At 43.4% G+C, this 21,573-nt stretch overlaps 1 protein-coding gene across 1 annotated transcript in view; it reads left to right on the top strand.

Annotated features, from left to right (window-relative positions):
• The window catches only part of pid1 (phosphotyrosine interaction domain containing 1), a 30,225-nt gene extending 9,150 nt beyond the window's left edge, over positions 1-21,075 (top strand). Inside the window, exons 2-3 of the mRNA XM_086215647.1 lie at positions 1,986-2,132; positions 18,274-21,075. Of these exons, the coding sequence (XP_086071773.1) occupies positions 1,986-2,132; positions 18,274-18,774 (648 nt within the window). The 3' untranslated portion in view covers positions 18,775-21,075. The remainder of the gene's footprint in view (positions 1-1,985; positions 2,133-18,273) is intronic.
• Positions 21,076-21,573: the final 498 nt, after the last annotated feature.

Raw genomic sequence — 21,573 nt, 5'->3', positions numbered from 1 at the left:
TAAAGGAACATGCCCGAACATTCTTTTTGGTTTTATTGGCTGTGTTTTTTTTGAAATGCAAAAACTAGTCATCATCCTATCATATCAGTCACAATTACATGTCAAACCCACATGAATTCTGCTGCGTTTAAGGACGGTAGCGACGAGACATTGTGCAGGTGTAATGAGGAAAACGGTTCTGCAGCTATTTTGAGAAAAAGTTGATGAGGGGAACACGATCTTGACTTCAAGAGGATCCCAGCATGGAATAATTTGCACTGCTGGTCAGAGGTCAGAAGGTCACTCCTGTGGCCCCTTTGCAACCATGATGAGATAGCCAGGCCTCTGAGACATATTTAGATGATGGGGATGGTGATGATGATGTGAATACAGTGGTCTTACAAGCCATAACCAAAGCCATTCCTAGACATGTCGTCTTTGCCCGTCCCCGATGTGACTGGAAGTATATCCTGCTGACTTATGGTTCAAAAAAGTGTGTTGTGGCACCTGAAATGTCGTCCAAAGAAGCTGCAAAGAAACAGATAAGATAAAAAAAACTGCTGAGGAAAAAATCTGATCCACAACCCACCGGCGAATCGGACCCATCAAATGTTCAAAGCCCTGAATTTCTTTTTCACTTTGATGTATTCACTTTGATATATGGCCAGAGCTGTATGATGTTCATTAACTCAGGTTAGGCAGCGGACACGGCTCAGCAGAAATATTAGATGTCGTCCTTTTCCGTCATAGTCGTGAAAGCCCTGATTTCATTAGCTGCTCGGTTTTGTCTCAAGCATTTCGAGGAAACCCAGAAATTCCACAGGGTGCACGCCCGGGGCCACAGTGACCATGTGGCTCTGCTCGGCTTCAGCGAACACCGGCTGCAGTGGGATGAGAGGAGGCAGCTCGTCTGTCCTGTTTTGATGGAGGTCGCGAGGGCAGAGCTGCCTTCATCGCTCCTCACATTCCACTCTCAGCAGCAACAAGCCTCCTTTGCCATCACCCTGCTTTCTTCTTCTGACAAATACGAGCTCTCTGGTGTTGTTGGTTTTTTGGGGTTTTCCATCCCTCGTAGCACCATCACTGTTTTATGGAACGGCAGTTCTTCCTCCCCACGACGGTGGTGACAGCTGGAGACATGGGAGGGGGGTCGGGGCGCGTAGGGAGAGTTGAAGGAGCAGCTTGGTTTGATTAGCAGACCTTAGCATGGTTAGGAACTGACAGTGCAACAGTGTGCGAGGGGCACTGGTCCTCTTGCTAGCAGATGGTGGCATCAGTCTCCTCTTGTTGTTGTTGTTGTTGTTGTAAAATAAGATTTGGAGATTATTTTTTTTAAATTACAAACGTTATCATTATGACGCTGTGCAGTGAGCGTCAGTTTCCTGAGGCAAGAAAAAGCCACGTTGGGCCAGTAATAGAAGCTTTGCCCTGACACACAGTTGATGTTTGGGTTCATTAATTTATTTAAGATATTAAGCTTAAAATCCTCTGTTGTCATTTGATACAACGAACAAAGAATTTGCGCTGGTGCAACTTAAATTTGATTATTTCAAAATTTTACCTGCGTTCTGATTATTGCGGTCCCAAAAGTTCTCTGACAAGCTCCGTATTGTTTATACACTGAACTATTAAGAGGAAGTTATTGCCTGAATGAACCTGCATGAGCATGAGGCCATAACCATTTTCACTTTCTTATTCAGTGGTGAAAATATTGTTTTGATTTAAGGCTGAGAGTTTGTGGTGTTTTCAATAAAACTTCAGATTAATTATCATCCCTATTTTAGTGATGATATCCTATTAATCTCAGTTTTGATTCGTGTACATCTGAACCACTTGCTCAGCTGGATTAGTTGAAAACAAACAACAACAAAAAACGTTTATGTCGAACTAGGATGACAAAAACACGAACATGATGCTGTCGACATGAGGAAACCGTAAATGTTGCTGTGCAGGCTTGCACCCCTCTGGTAGGAGAGTGAGACTGAAGCATCCTCTCTGTGTTTCAGCACTTTCAGAGTATGCTGAAGACCAAGCTGAATGTGCTGACGCTGAGGAAGGAGCCGTTGCCCACGGTGATCTTTCACGAGCCCGAGGCCATCGAGCTGTGCTCCACCACACCTCTGACAAAGAGCAGGACCCATGCTGGATACAAGGTAAAATCACATGAAACTCATAATCCCTAAATCCTGAGGTCTTATTCTGTAATAGCATTACTACATAATCTAACTGTTTTCCCTTGTCTTATGGACACACTAGTTTTATTCATTTCCAGTGTGTGCACACCCTCACTAACCCCTGCAGTTTTTGAATTTTTCTGTCTGCCTCCCATTCTTGAATATTTGTATTGAATGTGTATATGTGGGCATGTGTGTGTGTGTTCTGGCATGGATGTGTTTGTTTTCCTCCTCTTCCTGGCTCTGCGAAGTGTCAAGATGTTGAGTTTGTTCCAGCGAGCTGTTTGTCTTTCTGCCTATTCTTGTTTTTCTATTCCCGAAACAGAAAACAAACACAACAGCAGATTAAAATAGCAGTTGTGTTCTATTATTGTACACAACACTTCCAACTAAGTAACTGAGTGTGTCTTTGTGTATCAGCCTGTCTTTGCCAGGTCTTTGTGTGTGTGTGTGTACATTACTGTTATTTTATTTGTGTGTTAAATGATGTTTTAGTCATTATTACTATTAACAAGCACGCCTCATGCTTTTCCAATTTTACCTAATTATGTGTCGCAACAAGAATAAACATTTCAAAGCTGCAGATGCTGAAAATGTTGAGGAAAATATTTCCCTCTTGAAGTGATTGCCAAAAAACACAGACGCTGAACACACAGGCCACATGGCTGATACTTGTCTGTTTGTTGGGTCACTGAAACGCACTCCAAAGTACACACGCCCTCCCATACGTGCAACGCACACATACACGTGACACAAAAACTTGTAATAACTTTCTGAGTTTAAAGGCCAAAAGTGCAGCCACCGCGGCAGCTTTTCTCAAAAGTTCCTGGAGTTCAAACATGAAGTGAAAGTCAGCATGACTGGTGGAGCAGACTGGTTTGGTCTGGCTTAGACACACACACACACACACACACACACACTCACACACACACACACATGGTGAGAGTGTGAAAAGGCATAGGCACAGATGAATAGAAGCAGGAGTAGATTTGGAAAAAATAATATTTTAATTGTTTACTGACACTGTTTTCACAACTATGAGAAGGAATAATCACTCGTGTCACATTTTAATTGAAAAACATACTGAAATGATCGTTTGTGGTTTTGCGGTGTTCTGTGTAAATGTTGTTTTCTTCAGTCTTGCACATCATAAATATTGCACTTGGCCATTTTTCAATTTTCCTAAAATTCATTTTAGCTGTTCATCGTAAGTGTGCACATCCTTCTACGTACATACAGACATGCATTTGTGCACACGAGGGCACATGTGTGCATACTGTATATATTTATGTGTACCTTTTTTGTTTCTTATTTTTCTCAGTACCAAAACCACTTTAGTTCTCTTGTATTTTTGAAAATTCCCAGAATGAGCAATGGAATCTGATGAAGAATCTCTCCTGAAAGTCGTGACTGTAAATAAAGTCTCAGCATTTCCTTTTTAGAGCTAAGCTGAGAGCTGACGACTTACAAAAACCCGTTTACTAATGTAAGTCTTGGCACAGCTGCACACAATTAGTACAATTTATTGTTTTTAAAGGCCCAGTTAATAACCTGTTCGCACCACCCGAAAGTGCATATTTCTAAAGGAATCATGTAATACCGTTTTGAGAGAGTCAGATTGATTCAGGGGCTTTGATCGGTGTATCCTACCGGCTTGCCTGTAGACTTCACATTTGGTTGACATCACACATGAAAAATGTCTTTAGGTTGAAGCGGTTCAGTGTCCTGCTGCAGCTGTGGGGCTGAGTCACCCGGGCCGCTCTCTCGGTCTCTGGCCTGGCAGTAGTCATAACACTGGTGCCTTTCAGCGTCACTCATTAATGACAACTCAACATGTGTGAGTGATGGGATGTTTAGTTGTGACATCCAGTTAAATCTGTAGATATATTTGATGTCACATGACATCTGCTCCAGCAGGAACTGCCTGTGCAGTAACAGCATAGATCAGCTAAAAACAAACATGCATTTATTATTTTGAACGTTACAGCACAGACGCGGCAGAAATTTTCCTGAGTCTTCAGGACATCGTCATCATAGCTCAGTGAGATACTGGTGTTACATGTATGAAACCTCCAGTGTCCGGTTCTGACCTGTTATTCATCCAGACCGCTCACATGTTTTGGGAATCAAGCTAGCAGCAACACAGCAGCCTATTGTATCGCACGGTTGGCATTGTAGAGGCTAAATATTGATATCTCACCTAGGTGAATAGTGAATGTCGCTGGCCTTTCTCCCTCTCTGTCCAGTGTGAATCCCAACATCTACATGCTGCCTCCTATTCTGTTGTACAGGGAATGCCAAGGCATGTTGCCATGGACACCACTACAGCTATTCAGCAGAGCACCAGCCACAAAAACAGAAAAAAAAAAGAAACCATCTGTCTGCTCCGTCCTTATAGTCAAGTCTGTCTGCCTGGCCGGCGGCAGCGTAACTTCCTGTCTGAGTCACTACCTGCCTGTCTGCATATCTGTCTGCCCATCTGCCTCAGCCGCTCGGCTTCCAGACATTTGCTCCTCAATGCTGAAACCGGAGAAAAGAGGAAAACGGAGGAAACAATACTCTCTTTGCGCTCCTCGCTGCTCCTCCTTCTTGGCCTTTTATATGCCACAATACAATATGTTACCATTTATTATTCTCATGGACTGTTTTATGTTCTGTCCTTTTCATTTCATGTCCTGTCCTCCTTCCACTGGGTTCGCTCACAACCCTTGAGCTGTGTTCCCAGTCTGCAAACAGGCAGGGAGGCTGGCCGGGGACTGCTGTTGCCCTGCCAAAGCTAACAGCTAGCATGGATGAAAGGCCACCTCTTATTGCCCTGCCTGGCCGGCTGCTGTCAATGCAGGCCACTTCAGATCCATTGAGAAAATGTGTTCATTGATCTTCACAGTTACGTCAGCTCCACTGTTCAACTCTGTGCCCAGGTGGAATCAGTCTGCTGGACATACATGAGCATTGACTTGGCCTTCAGATACGCTAAACTAGATCCTAATTATAAATGAAGGTTTTAGTATTTCTGCATACTTGCCTGTGCATGGAAAAGAACAGAAACAATTTCCTATTATGGTCCATCGTATAGTGTGTGACGCATGCCTCTGTGTCAAACACACACACACACACACCTATTGCAATAAACATGCCAGATATCAAAACCAGAATTGTGTGCATTACTCAGGAGTGAAAGAGGTCCACTGTGTACATGTGTGATACTCCGATAGCTTGCCAACCTCTGGCAAAAGACAGCCATTTGTCAGGGTACCAGTACTTCAAATCAGTACTGCTCCACTGCTTCATTCCTCTGTTTGTTAGGTGTCTAACAAGCAGTCCAACTTCCCTGCCGTCCAGCGACTCTACAAACTGAATAAACATCTCATTATTGTTAATTTGTAGCTAAATAAATTCGTCAGCTCCTGGGAATGCCATTAATGGCTGTTAACGTCTCCCACAGTGTTTCCTCGACTAACTTTTATGACAGTGTGAATTTAAAACCTGTGAACAGAGTTTTGTCACATCATGAAAGGAACCACCACTCTCACCTGGGCAGTCAGGTACGATGGTTTATCTTACTGGGACGGGTTGAGCCTCCCAGTTGGGAATAAGACAGACAAACAAACAAACCACTGGGAATGTCCAAAAATGTTTTTACCAGCTCACTCATGCTTGTTCGATTCAAGGATTCAATTTTAGAAGGTCTTTTGTTATATTATGTATTTCATCATTGTTCAATAAATAAGTCTATCTCCCCCCACTCACAGGGACTCTTAGATGGTATGAGTGACGCTTGAGTATTTTAGGTAGTGTAACATTACAAGAAGATAATAAAGCAGTTTTGCTGTCATGGACCGTGGCCATCAGCTCAGAGAGCGCTGGTCCTGTCGTATCTCATCTAATCTGCGAGCCAGAGAGGTGGTGTTGTCTCTCTGCATTGGTATTCTGATGTCAGTCAGCGTGCTGGACGTACCGTCGCTTCTTCTCCAGCGAACAGAGAACAGAACACTGATACATTTGAACGATTAGCGACCTCACGGCCGACTAGACCAGTGTTCCCACTTCCCCACTGAGTGTGGTTGTGTGTGTACGGTTGTTGCAGTGGACCGGTGTTTCTGTATTTGTGTGTTTGTGCGTAGAATAAGACGTGATAGCTGCTGTCATGCTAACAGTTAACAGTGGGTTCCTTCTTCTGCCTCCATGTTGCCAGATTTCTGTATGTTACATTGCACTGCTTGTAGCGGTATTATTCTTGTTGAAGGGCGTTGGTGGGAAGAGTACGATTTAGAAGTATTTGCGATGGAATCAGCGAGGTTCCTCATATTTTGCCACCTGTTTACTTTATTCCAGGTTCAACAGAAACTGTGAAAGGAGTGTCAGATGTTTTGTGTTCTTCCTGCTGTATTAGTCTTGGGAGGTGTAACATGGACTGGTTGATAGATGCTTTGTGTTCTGGAGAAACCTTTATCTCAGTTGCCGTCCCCTCTTGGTTACAGTTGCTATGTCAAACACCGCTATGTTTTACACCTGCCCCGTCACTCTTTTCAACAACATGTGTGAGGAATAGTCTAAAAGATACCACTCTGGAACAATAGTTCTGAATCTGACACATGACCATGAATTTGAGAGCTAAATTTACAATATAAGTCGTTGGCACAGGAATTTAATCGAAGAAATAAAGCTGTTAAAAGCTCCCGAGTCCAATAACAAGTTATCAGACCCCCCCCCCCCCCCCCCCCCCCCGCCCGATCTGGACACAAACTCAGACGGGAGTGTTATTTGCCCCGCCAGGTAAGCTGTTTGGTTGTGACACATTTAAGATTGTTTCAGCACATTTCTCAGAAAAACAAATTATATTGCTGCCATCCCCTTTTGATGCCTTGGTTGGATCTCAAAGTCTGGACGGGAGCCTGCTGGTGTGAAAGTGAAGGCTTCGCCCTCATCGATGGCCAGTTGTCGGCCACTGCACAGTGAGCTTCAAAAGTTTTCCAAAAGGTTCGGCTTCAGGTGCAGTTCTTATTCTTCGCAGCTAAAAGCTTGATTTTTTTTCACATTGTTCTTATAAAATGTTAATTTCAACAGTGTCTTGTGTCAATGACTTAGACACCAGAGGGATACTGCAGGTGTGTTTTAGACAAGATTACTCACATACCACCACATCAAAACAGCCTTCGACAGAGAGTGTTTCTAGTTTTCGTTCTTTTGAATTGGCAGTTGGAAGGAAGATGTGTTGAAATTCAGGCTGGAACCAGGTGTGTGTTGTCTCTGCTGGCATCGCCGCCGTCAGTGGAGGAGCCAGACTGGGCTACAGTTCAGGGCTTCCCTCCGATCCGCCGACTGGCCTTGACTCTTCCCAGTGAGAGTCCTTTCCCAGTATTTTCTGGATAGGCCAACCAAAAGCCTTCTCAAGGTTAGAAACATTTCTGTCTGCACCTTTCTAACTCTGGTGGTTGTACTGGCGCTTCACGCAGGCAGTACATTCCCATCACACACTTGGCATATTTTACATATGTTTTATGTAATAAAGTTAAGATGTGTGTCCAAATCTTAAAAGCTCAAATACTTCCAAGTATACATATTCAAGTTCACATGTGGCCTGGGCTGGCAAACATTTCTCTGGTTACTGTGGTGTTAGAACGGTGCAGAGGGTCTGATTATCCTGTGATAAACCTGATTTATGTGTGTAGTGATGAATTTTACAAAAAAAAAAGAAAAAAAAGAAAGCATATTCTTTGTTGGCCACAGTGTGTAACTGTAGGGGAAAAGGGCAGTTACATCCTTTTACATTGCACTGCAGCAAATTTGAGCGGAACCAAAAGGTTTTTGACCAAATTTTGTGATAAATGATCGATAGTTTTAAAAGAATAAAAAAGAAAATACTGAGTAAAAGGTATCACCCTCGTTTCCTCTGGTTCTAGTCATCTGTGTGGAAGCGGCTGTGGCCATGAAAGCTTTATTCATATACACTGAGGTGCTACTGTCTCCATATAGAATGAAACACTCGGACTCTGTTTCGCACTGACACACATGTACAAACACACACACACCACCTTCTCGCCATGTAACACAAACAAGCACACACACACACACATACACAGCACTTAAAAAAAAACAACAACCCCCATCCATCTTTGCAAGCCTCGGCATGTGGAGCCAGCTGTGCTGTGCTGATTCAATAAGTTTAGAGGAATGTTAACAACCTCCTCAAGAATGCTGCGTTCCCAAGCAGTGGGTTCCCAGTCATGTAGGGGGATCCAGACGCAGGGGCCTACGGTGGGAGGAGCCCACGGTGGGAGGAGGCCAGATAACCCCCAACTCTGACAGAGCAAGTTTGTGCTATAGCAAATGCTTAATTGGTTTTACTCTAGATGTGATAGATATTTGATATTAATGTGTGACAATATTCAAATTTGGATGTTAACTGGAGTTCATGTTAGTGTAATATTGGAAATTAAAATGATTGACTCTATGTTTTAGCTGAAAAGGGCGTGTCTTTACTACCTTTTTATTTCTTTTATATGTTATTATTTAAAGTTTTGGTCAGCTATCAGCAGACGTGCGCTCCAGTTGCCAGTTGGTGTAAAGTAGAAGACGACAATCCAGAAATCATCATTTCAGAAGGATCTGAATGTAGAGTTTCTATTGAATCTGTGTCAGTTGTTGCTAACTCTAATTCATGGAAATTGACAAAATATAGGGAACAGCTCTCAGATGAACCAGCTAGAGTACCCCAAATGAAGCCAATTAAAAGGCCATTAAATGATCATTTCCCAACAGAACTGCCTCCAAAGAAAAGGCTTTGTTTGGACTTTTTTCTTTTTGTTAGGCCCTTATTTTGACACAGCATATGAAATCCCGGGCAGCGCTGTGGGCCGAGGTTTGCAGCACAGCAACAAGGTTCTGAGTTTGAAGCTTTTCTGTCCTGGGTTTGGATGTTTTCCTCTGACTTTCTGGAGCTCAAGCTTTCTCCCATCAAAAACATGCAGCAAATTGATCCGTCTCCATGTATCAGCTCTGTGGTTGACTGGCAGCCTGTTAACTGGCTCCAGCTCTCTGCAGGATAAGAGGTATTGCAATGGGATGAATGGAAATCAGATCTTCCCTAAAGTAAAATATTGGCGTTCTATCACAGGCAGAACAGAGCGAGGTGGTCACACTGAGCTAGACTTTCGTGTTCCTATGAAAGCTTCCTTATTAGAGATGCACCAATTTTCTGTCTGACCTGCCGATTCTGATTTTCTTTCTTTCCACGCAATATATTCACCAGCATAAACAAACGTTTTGTTTTTTTTTCTGTAATGGAAAAGATTACAGGACCTTATTCTCTAACTCTTAGTCCAAATAAATGGCTCCTAAATTCCAGCTGAAAATGAATTGCATTGTATCCCATTTGATGTAAAACCAGTGAAAGCTGCTGCAGACGCTGCTGGCTGCCTCAGCTCCCTCGTTAGCTTTAGCTTCAGGCATTTTTCTGAGTTTGTCAGAAAACCACTGCCAGTTACCAACCTGATATATTATAAAATAGCCAGCTGTTGAAGTATGAACGAAAACAGAGGCTCACGTGTCCTCTCATGACATTTGGAAAAGGACACAACCTCCCAAAAAGTGGCTGTGGGGAAGAAAATAGTATACACAGATTGTGTATTTTGTCTGCATGTCCACCTGTTTGTTCTGGGACCAGTGTCTGGGAAAGTGGCTCATACTGGAAAACAAGATTCCGAGTTCGTACCTTCTGTTCCCAGACCTGATGCAACAGCTCAACAACTGCCCTCTTGTCTGCTCTCAGACCTTCTTCCCGCCGTCTCATTCCCTCTCTCCTTCTGTCTCTGTGTTCCCAAAACGTCTCCAGGTATCTCCTCACCGATTCCCATGAGTCTCTTTCTTCTCCTCCTACTTTTCCCAGACCTTTGCCTCTTTTCTTTTCATCCTCTCTGATTCTTCTTCTGCTGATAGCTGAACCATCTGTGCAGAGGTCGCCGCTGTCCAGCTCTACACTTGCGTGCGCGCGCACACACACACACACACACACACACACACACACACACACACACACACACACACACACACACACACACATGTACGTACACAAGCTCACTCAAACCAACACACACATAGACAATGTGTGTTGTGCATTAGTGGACCAGGATGTTGCAGATGTTGTTGTCTCCCCACTGGCGAGCTCACAGGCACGCAGATGTTGGTTTTTTTTTTACTCTTTTTTTTTTTTTTTTTTCCGTCTCCATCTGTGACCACCTGACTCTCTTGGTGATATAGAAAAAAAAAATCCTGATATTCAGAAGCCCTTTTTGTGATGTTGATATTCATCACAATTTTTGCTGAAGTGTCGAAGACGTCAGTCAGTAAAAATCCATATCCATCAAATGGTCCTGCATGGAATATGAGACGCACAACTGCAATTTTTAACTTTCATTTAAACATTTAATTGTTTATCTGACTTGCTATTTGCACATTAGCTCTGATTTAGAAGTGAAATTGTCAGTCATGCCCCAAGATACAATATTCAATATTCATTGCCCTGCCCTGCTTTCTACTGTCTCTTTGCCTCAAATCCTGCCTAGTTCTTATTTTTCATTCATAATTTTGTTTTATTGGGTTTGTACCCAGTGATCATCAGAAGAAGAAAAAATATCAGTGTGATTATCAGTCGCTGCAATCACACGCACATGCTTCGCTATCGCTGGTGTAAGAAGTAAGTACTGAGCCTTACCTGTAAACCTGTGTATCCTCTAGAAACCTTTTGATTCCCAAACCTTTGGGCATCATAAAGCCAGAGAAGTATTTATTTAGTTAAGTGGTTTAAAATTACTGTCCTCCCTTATCTCTAAATTTGACCTACATCTTTTTGGTAATATTATGTAATTTCTTTTACTGTCAGTTCTTGCTTCCATGATTCCATTTGCACCCGTGAGTGAATGATTCTCTTTTGGTTGCGGGTGCTGCAAATTACAGTCAGAAGACATTCAGTGTAAAATAAAAAAGCACGGCATGAACTTCATGGCGTTCTCTCATCCCTGAAATGATTTAGTCTTTTCTGATTTATGTTGAAACTCCACGGATGGCCTCAGATGCAGGTTCAAAACCACTGAATTGAAAGTTTGAGATGTGTTGGTGCCAGCGTGTGTTAGGGCTAAAAAACCCAACCATAAAAAAAAAAAAATCTGAACTGTCCAATACAAAACCCAAGGTTCAATTTGCACATGTGAACTGCAATTTTTTGGTGCCACAAGGAAAGAAAAGTTATATTTGGTTGTGTATACCAGCTGAATGTGACTGTGTGTATTTATGTTACTTATTCATTTAATCTCAGTGAGTGAGCGTCTCTGCACTTTGCTCTCATTTGCTGGCCATGTTTCTCTTCTCCATAATGTACAAACTGAAGCTAAACCCCCACCTGAAGACTGAACGGTGGGTTTGCTGAACCGCTGCACCCCTGGGCTGTGAGAGCGTGTTTGACCACGCATTGGGTCACGTTAGGGATGTCATACCAAACCCAAAAGAGCGATCTTAAGCCTACAAGTCGAGTGGAACCCTTGATATTGAAGTGTTCCACCACTAACCCACTTGTATAGAGGGGAGAGGGAATAGAAAAGAGCGCCATCTTGCCTGTTTCTCAACACACATGCAAATGTTTAAGTGAGTTCCTCCGTTCTCTGCAAACAGCCTCACCGCCTTCTGTTCATTGTGTCTCATCTACAAAGCAGGTACTGAGGTTCTGAGGCCTCCTATTGTTTCGTTCATGCGATATTAAGTCGTTTCTGCTGCCATCCAGTGAATAGTTTAACTGCCAACTTGACATTAGTTTAGTTTTCCCAAACCTTGACTTTGCTTTCCTTGTCTCTCATAGTTTTCTCCAGCCTGTCTGTTTTTCTGTCAGTGTTTGCTCCATCTTTCATTCACATTCCTTCTTGGCAGCCCTCAAGGCCTTCATTCCTCTCACTGATCTTTATGTTTGTCTCCATATCACTTCACATGGAATCAATAATTTCAGTTTGACAGAATAAAATTGTGAACAATTAGCTGTAGAAGTAGGGAGTGCAGAAAAGTAGAGGGGATGTGAGGATAGAGGAGAGGTGAATGAGGGTGGCGGGGAGGGGGGGGAGTGGATGATGTGTGCAGGGAAGAGACTAGTGAAAGAGAGAGGAAGAGGAGACACCAGAGGAGAAACACATGGAAAGTTGAAACAAAGGGGAAGAACTCTGGAATGATTTAAGATGCCTGCCTGGCTTGGAAGCACTTAGACGACTGGTGATCAGGCAGCCAGACCTGAGGACAGCAGATGTGTGTTTTGGTCTGCAATAGATTGATTGATGTATTAATTCTTATCCAGAACTTCGGTGTAGAGGGCTTGAAGTCCAGCGGCATGGCGGTTCGCCTGGCTCACACACACAACACAAGCAACAGAGCAGCAGCACCACTTTGGCCAGAGGCTCAGAAAACATCTAATGAGCTGCCTGAATCATGTCTCCTCTCTATGGGCAGAATCAGTTCACTCACAGTCTCCTTATATTCTGATCAAATCCTATGATTTGCAACTTTGGAGAAGTTCCCGAAGCACTCGCACTCTCTCGTAGAAAGACACGGACACTGCAGCTGTTAGAAATTCATTTCTAAATTTACTTCCAAACACACACAATGTGCCAGAACCACTTGTGCATCTGTTACATTTGACTGCTCCAGAGCAGAAACCGTGGGGTCTCTACGAGGCTCCTGTCTAAAACCCTACGTTGAACTTTGATTTAAATTCATTTTTCATGTTTAAACTCTGGTAGAGGGAGGGATCCAGATGGTAACTGGGCCCACTGGGGGAGCATTATCCACCTGGCTGGGTTGTGTTGTATGTCTGAAAAGGAAAAAAACAAACAATTTGATCTGAAGCATGTTTCTTGTATTGAGTTCCCTGCTAATGTCATTAGCCAGGATTTTGCCAAAGTTCCATGTGTACCAAAAAACACCTATCCAGGCGGAGCGCACAACACAGCTCAACTCTGCTATACACAAACTAATCCGACTCCAAAGTCCGTTCCATGAACATTAGCCAGTGTGGATCAGCTTTTATCCTTGTGTGTGGTACCCTAGTGTGCTGGCTGCTCTCCAGCCAAAGACTTGGAGGTTGAGGCCGTTTTGGCAGCGAGCCAGATATCCTCTAGCTATGACCGTCACTGGTAAATGACAGATTTTATAAGATGTCCTTCTCTTAATGACAGCGACCTCCACACACTTACACCTATGCAGGATTCATGTATTGTCCTAAATTCCGGTGTATGGTTGCACCATGCTTGGGCAGTGAGTCTTAATTTGGACTCCCTGACTTGTGTGTGTCCCTTGGCTGCTGCTCATTCAGAACCAATCAAAAAATTGTCGTCAGTCATTCATAGATGAAGCCGCATGAATAAGACCAGTTGTGAATTGTTGCTGGTGTAGTAGTTATGTGTGGCGAAGTGCTGATTCCACTGCTGGCTTTAAGCACAAATATCACTGGGACCGTGGACTTAAGAGGGGGAACAGTCAGGTATTTCTGATGGTGATGTCCTGGAACGCTGACTTCTCCTGTGACACTGGCCACATTTTCCAACACTGACCATACACAGTCCAGACGCACGAGGGCTTGACCCAGTTGGGTTGAATTACTCGTGACTCTAATCAAAATACACATGTTCTCCATATGTATCCCTCCATTGGGACCATTTGTCTTCAACACCTTTGGCGGGGAAAAAAATGATTCCCTTTGATAAAGCGACATGCAACTGTTATTGATTACAGTAAGGTGAGCCTGATGGGTCACTGCCATTTTTTTATGACATTCCATTCATCTTGAGGATACAGTGCTGCTTCCTGGAGCAGTTGCTAGGATGAGCGAATGCTAGCGGTAGATCTTTTTGCTTTCCTCCACACAAATCTAATCTTAACTTTTAAATGTCAAGTTTTTCCGGCACTTTCTCACTGTTGTCTTCGCTGTAAGCATCATAATGACGTCACAGCCCCCTCCAGCCGCAGTGGCATTTGTGTCTCGTGATGCAAATCAAAGTAAATATCTACTTGTATCTGCTTTGCATTTCCTTTGGCTTTTGCTGGATTTGTTTCTGCGCATAAACCCCTGACTGCAGATTAATGGGCCCGCACTTTCATAAATGCATAGACATATAACTTCTCCCCCAAAAGATGCTCCATTCATCTAAATATCTCATTTCATAATGAGTATAAGTGGGTTTAGTGTCGTCTAGACACTGAGGGGAAAAATGCTGTTGCACTCCAGGTAATTCAAGATCAGCAGATCAAAAACGTCCGGAATTTTCATGGGTTCTGTTTGTGTTTTATGTTGTTTTGTTTTGTTTTTCTCAATATAATGAATTTTTCATCCCTTTGCTCCAGCAATGAATCAGTTTCCTCTTCAGCTGGACGTTGGGTTTTATTTGTTGAGTGTAGTGATCCTTTCATTTCACACATTCCTCAGCTAACCTGTCCACCTTGCGCACACACACGCACAAACACACACCTGCTGTCTCATACTTGAATGTCTGGTCTGAGTTTGTTGAGCTGCTGAGACACCGAAAAGCAGAGCAATCTGAAACTCTTGAACCACTGACTGAACGTGCGTTTGTGGGGCTACGTACTTCTGAATGCGCCAGTTGGCATCCCAGAGAAGTGAAGTAGACCTCGCACCTACGTGACATCAAGAGAAGATGACTTTTTGTGTAACTGGGCCAACTAATTGGCCCCTCTTTTTAAGAAACTGGCCTCACCCTGAGTTGGTAACAGTGAGTAATGAGGGCACATTAACTAGATCGCTTCCTGATTTCCGAGTTTGACAACAGCAGAGGCAAAGCATCAACAATGACATGGATGGAAGGAGAATATTAACGGCTTGTTTGGCTGTTAGAAAATGAAACCCAGCAGGGGAGTCTGCACTCATTCAATTAGCAAGAAGGCAATCAGAGCTTTAAACAAGAGGTTCAATAACAAAACTAGAGGTGCAGGCAGGTATTAATCGAGTCGGTGGTCTGACCTGCAAGCTTCTTTCAGAACTTAAACATTTTTTCAAGGATCAAAATTCTTTGTATGCGTTATTTTTTCATGAGGATTCACAGATTCCATGTGCAGATCACGCTTACATACTGGGAGAAACTGAAAAGAGAGGCTTTGGATTTTTCTTCCCACATCCAGTATCTAATACTGTACATTCAGTACATTTCCACTGGATTAGAAAAAGTTTATCATGTCAGCCCCACGAAAACTGGACTTTTAAGTTGTAGACAAACATGTTCGTTTGACTGAAACTGTAGCGAGTCGAATTTCTAAAAGTCGGATGAACACACTACTATCAGCCCGTCATTCTGCCCCTGCTCTGCAAGATCCACTGTGGTGTTTTAACCAGAAGATGAACAGCCAACAATGTGGGGGAAGATATGCATACATATACTTCCCGTCCGGACCGTGAACAGTGCCATCTAGCTGCCAATTAGAGCCAAAGTTTGCATAAATCCTTAGAGGGAGTTTCATGTTAATAAGACTCATAATTATTCCTCCCTCCAAAAAACAAAACAAAAAAAAAAACAGAAACAAAACAATTTTGAGTGATTGATGATGGGGTTCCAAGCAGCAGCGATACCAGGCTCTAACAAGAATAACTCCTTATTGCTTTTTGACATACAAATAACATGTTGTGGACGGTTGATGTATTTTGGAACAGCGTGTGTGACTGACGGCCTCCCGGCTGTAAGAGGCGGTCAGTGTGTTTAATGAGCACACGGACCTGCTTCGGGCTGCTCCTGCAGACCCGTGGTTCTCCGCTGAATGACGGAGGCGGTGCATGTGTGTCTCACTGTGCTGATGAAAACCAGGCGAGGAGGCAGCTGCTCTGGTTGACTACATGTCTTTCTGTTGCCTACAGAAAACTGGAAATCAATGTCACGTCAAGCTTCAATCACAGTATTTCAGGAACTTATCCACCATCGTGGTTGGATACTGGAGCTTGTTTATACGCTGAGCCAATCTACTTGACTGCTACATGCAGTATTATAAGATATGTTACCACATTGTTTCACCTTACAGAAAATTAGGAGTTACTGCTGTCTTTGGAGACGTATCACTTTTACCACTTTGTATTTACAGGCTGTCTATGCAGCGTGTTTCTCATTTCATGAATGGGCCTCATTTCCAGTTCATATTAGAAGCATCTCTAGATCTATCTTTAGATCATCTGCATTAATAAAATAAACAGTTCAACAAGTCCTCTGAGAGTGAGATGAGGGGACGATTGCACTCTTAAGACCTTTTTTATTGTTAGGAAGGGGAGGGGCTGAGGTTAGCATCGCCAGAGTCATTTACAAGTTGCCACTGTGCTCTAAACCACAGAGCATCCTTTATTTGAAATGTCTATCTGTGTTAATGAGGACACTTTACATGTGCTAATGAGTTTCTTTGCTGCTCATCTTAGATTTGAAAATTCAGTGTACTGCAATTTACAGTTTGTGTCTGTTTGCATTTGCGAGCTTCTTCTTTCTCTGTTATTAAAAGAACTTCTGCATGCACCATGCATGGACAGAGGAATTGGGCAAGGCAGCACATTTTTTTCCGAGCTAATGTTTGTGCCTCGATCAGTTTTCTCACTTTCTTAGCTTTTTGGGAACTGACGCACCTTTTCTACTGTACGCAAACTGCCCATTCAAGAGTCTGGCGAACTCAGACAGCTGGTCGATTGTTCACCGTGTCTCTCTGAAAGATCCCATTCAGTCAAAAATGATGGCAGTTATAGGGGGCAAGTAGACCTGACGGTGGCAGACTAAACAAAGCTTGTGAAAGAAGAGAAGCAGTCAGACCTTGTGATAAATAAAACAGCATGTGGGTGCCTGCACCCTGTCATATTCTGGTGCTCTGTGTTCGTCCGACACAGAAAAATCAAATTGAGAACATCTGATAAAATATTTCTTGAAGGAAAAATGATTAAGAGCACAGGCTGGCTTGGCATTGTAGTTTGTGCATTGGGTTCATTTTTAGAATTAAATAATTTAATGAAACTGATATCATTGATTGTGGATTTTAATCTTCATTACCTGCAGCCATGTGTCAAAAGTGTGTAGCATGCATGCAGCAGCTGCAATGAACTCTTCAGAGAGACAAGTATTCTCGTGCCCCAGTATAAACACAGACAGGAGTGGAAACTCTTTGAGTGTTTGAATCGTCACAGGCTTCTCTTTTGTGTATTTTTGTAAAGCCATAAAGAATGCCAAGTGCACAAGTCAGCCATTATTGCTGCACCGCTCTTAAATTTGGCTGCGTTCCCATCAAAAAACGTTCTCCCCTTATCCCTCTTTATCGCTCCAGTCTATCGCTCTCCTGTGTCATTACTATGGTATTCTGTGGTGCTTGTTGCAGCCAAAGCTCAACATACTGTGGTGTTGTTGCATTTGACTTTGGGGAGAAACACCAGAGAACCAGTATTGAATCAGCACACTTGCCACAGAAAATGAGAAAAGCCTTTATCACTGCTGCAGAGACTCCCCGAGGTTCACTGACCCCAAGCTGAACACTGCATATGACATTACAGGAAGTAGCCAACAGGGGGATTGGAATTTACATTTGGCTCTACATCATTTAGCTTTGTTTTTAAAGTAATATTTACTGTTAAAACCTTCCAAATGAAAAATTGGATCCTGCTTTGCTTTTAGTCTCAATTCCATTTTACCTCAGCTAAACGCTGCTTGGAAAAATACCACAGCAGGTGAAGTAGTGACATATCATCTACCTGATATCGTTGGGTATCAACTGAAATCAGTGACTCAGCAAGGAAGCTGTGGTATCCTGATGATAAAACCATAAAGTGGAAATACTAAAATGTGTAAAAGATCAAATCAGGGTGGCGTTGAAGAGGGAAACTGAGGAAGCTCAGATAACTACCAGGGAGAGCGTTAGAAGAGAACAGATGATCCCCTTCCCCAGCAGGTAGACATAGGACAGGGTGGCAGGGTTCGTCATGTCACGCTTTCTAAAGGAGTTTGGTTTTCTGGTGATTTGTAAAACATGTGTGATCTTTTGGCATCTTTGAAGTTTGTATTGATGGAAAATAAATAGATGAATAAGAGGCTAAGTTTCTCTATGTGTGTGTTGTTTCCTTCAGGTGAACTACCTGGGCAAGGTGACCATCTCCGGCACCCAGTTCCTGTCTGGTTGTACAGAGTCTGCTGTGGTGGGTCTGGTTGAGCACCGTGCCCTGGCCCAGCAGCAGGGCACCTGGCCTGCCAGCAGCTCTCTCCTGGAGATTCGTCCCTTCCAGGTGCGTCTTCACCATCTGGGTGAGCACGGCGAAGCCTCAGTAACCATGGACACCTACCAGGTGGCACGGATCGCATATTGCACAGCTGACCACAGCATTCGACCTAACGTATTTGCCTGGATCTACCGGGAGATCAACGACGACCTGTCCTTCCAGATGGACTGTCACGCTGTGGAGTGTGAGAGCAAGCTGGAGGCCAAGAAGCTGGCTCACTCAATGATGGAGGCTTTCCGCAAGACTTTCCACAGCATGCGCAGTGATGGCCGCATCCACAAGAGTGGCTCATCGGACGACTTCACCGAGGACTCATCCACTCCTGAAGATTCGACCCCAGACGACGGTTGAACTGACACCTCAACTCCTGATCCCCATCCTAAAAAAACAAGGGGGTGACTGGAAGGATCGACAGACGACCTGCTCTCTCTCATTCTCCCCGACTATCTTTTCCGTTATCAATTTGGAACATTAACTGACCCTGTGAACCAAGACACCCAGGATAAAGTAGCTTTGAAGAAAAGTGAAGGTAGCTGAAAAAAGGTAACAAAAATCTGCATTAAATACAGGGATAGTGACGTGGTATCACTTTGAATAAATGGCCCTTGAAGACCCACAGGGGTCTTTAACGCCCTGAAGAGATTGACCAGACATTTCTATTCTCCACCGCTGCCACTCCTGCATCCAGCAGAGACACTGTTTGTGGTTCTTAAGCTTTTTCAAGGGAACAACCAACAAGACCTAGTCCCTGTTCTCCAGACCCCAAACTCATGAAAGGCTATTGCTTCTCTTGCCATGTAGGGACCCAGCAGACACAGACCTGTGACCTATTTCGGGTCCCAAACCCTGAGTTTATGAGACTGTTGGAGCACATAAATTCTTCATATGTCAAGCAGTGTGGATCTCTGTTACAATGCCTTTGACCTTGATAATAGTAAATGAGGATACGAAAGAAAAGCTAAGCCTTTAAGCGCTACGACATCTTCGTGGTACCTTCTCTCAGTTGATTCCGAAAATAATTTTGCCGGCAAGGCTTTACTCATGTGAACGACGGAGCCAGAACTTCTACCCCCGTCTCCGTTTAATAGGTACTTCCGTATTCAAATCACATGTAAGGCACCCGGGAGAATATAGATGCTGAATAGATGTTACATTTAAAAGGTTCTTGTAAGGTTGAAAGCCTGTCTGTGACACCTTAATCATCGGATTTCTGTGTTGAGTATACCAAAATTCAGGCTGTATTTGGCCTGTCAGATTACGTGCCTCACTTATCTCTCACATTAGTTTGGTCTCTCACCCACGTCCCGTGTGTGTGTGTGTGTGTGTGTGTGTGTGTGTGTGTGTGTGTGTGTGTGTGTGCGTATGTATGTGTGTGTGTGCGGCCATGTGAGTGTGCCAACCTTTTGTTTTTTTGTTTTTAATCTACAGTACACGTAAGTGTAATAACTTACTTTGTGTGTATGAATTGGGACGAGTGCTTGCGTCTGTGTGAAAGAGGAAAAGGGGAAGAGCCGTGCTTATGGAGGCATTTTAACGTCAACAAGGTACTTTGACCATTTCCCACGTTTTCTTACTTTTATCTTGTTTAAAATGGGAACAAAGGCTACAAGAGAGTGAATGTGCCGCAGAGGCTTTTAGGATCGTAAATCACAGCCTTCCAAGACACCGACTGACACCTCCTGGCCTCTGCTGAATGTATGACGAGTCCAACTTGCTGGGAGCGTTTCACACCATCTCCAGTCACCTCAGTGTCCTATAATCTCCTCGTGCTATCACAGACAGGCGTGAGGGAGCGACTCTGCATCACTGCTCGTCACAACTGAGAGGCCATCGTGGGGCGAAGAGTGCGTCGTAGCTCCACGCCATTTTATCTTCTTTTCTAACTGGACTGTATTGAACAGACTGCAGGTGGAAACGGTCTCTGATCATTGACCAACTCATACATACACACACACACACACACACACACACACACACACACACACACACACACACTCTAATATAGAGACCTGCGTATAAATCTACATACTGTACTATTTGAATCTCGCTTAATAAGCTTATGTAAATATGAAATGTATCACTTTCAAAATATTACAGCATAAATGTTGATAGCTATTTTAAATAAAAGAAAGAAACATCATACAGAAACAGTGTTATAAAGCCTACTGTGAATAATAAGTGGAGAGTTTGATAGTGGTGTGCATATGAGTGTGTGTTTGGATGGGTGGGAGATGCGGTGTGAATGCACAAAACAGAAAGTGTGTATGTGTGTGTGTGTGCTGCGGGTGGGGAGGGGAGAATGATTATAAAGCTGTAGATTACTCCTGTCATGTCTGTCTGAACGCTCAGACGCGCTTTAAATGTTTGAATAAATGTTACCTACGTGTTTTCTATACAGTGATTGCAAAGATCAAGAAACAATTGCATATAAAGTATTTACCAAGACTCAGTGGTGTGATGGTGTGGTGTTTTGTTTCGAATTGTCTTTAAACTCCACTTGATTGGAACTTCGCTGCTGCGGTTCTGTGTGGGAGGATAAACACAAAGCATGTTCAGTTTCAGAGCAAACAGAATGGGTAACCAGATTATGTTCTGTCAGGATGCCAAGACAAATGTAAAGCGCAACGACCCGGATTACCCACTGTGCACACACATGTTGCAAACTGGAGTGTGATTTACAAGAAACTCCTCCAGGTACTTTTGTGAAATGTTGCAACCTATAAGCTCCTCTTTGTTTTCATGGGCTTATGAATGAAATGTAAATATTTGAAATGATTTTCAGGTTTGAATTGTGATTATTTCAACACTGGAGAGCGTGATCACGTCTCGAGTGTGTGTGGTCTGAGCAAGTCAACCTACTTCCAAGCATGTTTCGGTTTTAAGTGTGACACAGCCTCAGTTTCTCCATCCTCTGAAGGTTTTACTCCCCCATTCCTGGCATTCCATCTTCCTTTTATTGTGTTGTTGTGCTGTCGTGTCCTCGTCTGCTAGAATGTGGCAGCCCCCCTTCTTCTCTTCAAAGTGGCCACATCAATAACTGAATAACTGCTGCTGCCTCTATGGCTGGCGATCATTTTGCAGCTTAAGAGCTTGCAGAGAATTGGAAGCAAAATGGATGCTGTGAAGAATGTTAATGTGTGTCGAATGGGA

This window comes from Aulostomus chinensis, chromosome 10 (assembly GCF_037954235.1).
Source record: "Aulostomus chinensis isolate RoL2024-O1b breed Wild chromosome 10, RoL_Achi_v1.0, whole genome shotgun sequence".
In the NCBI taxonomy this organism is placed as follows: domain Eukaryota; kingdom Metazoa; phylum Chordata; class Actinopteri; order Syngnathiformes; family Aulostomidae; genus Aulostomus; species Aulostomus chinensis.
This window is presented reverse-complemented; position numbering and strand designations above follow the sequence as displayed.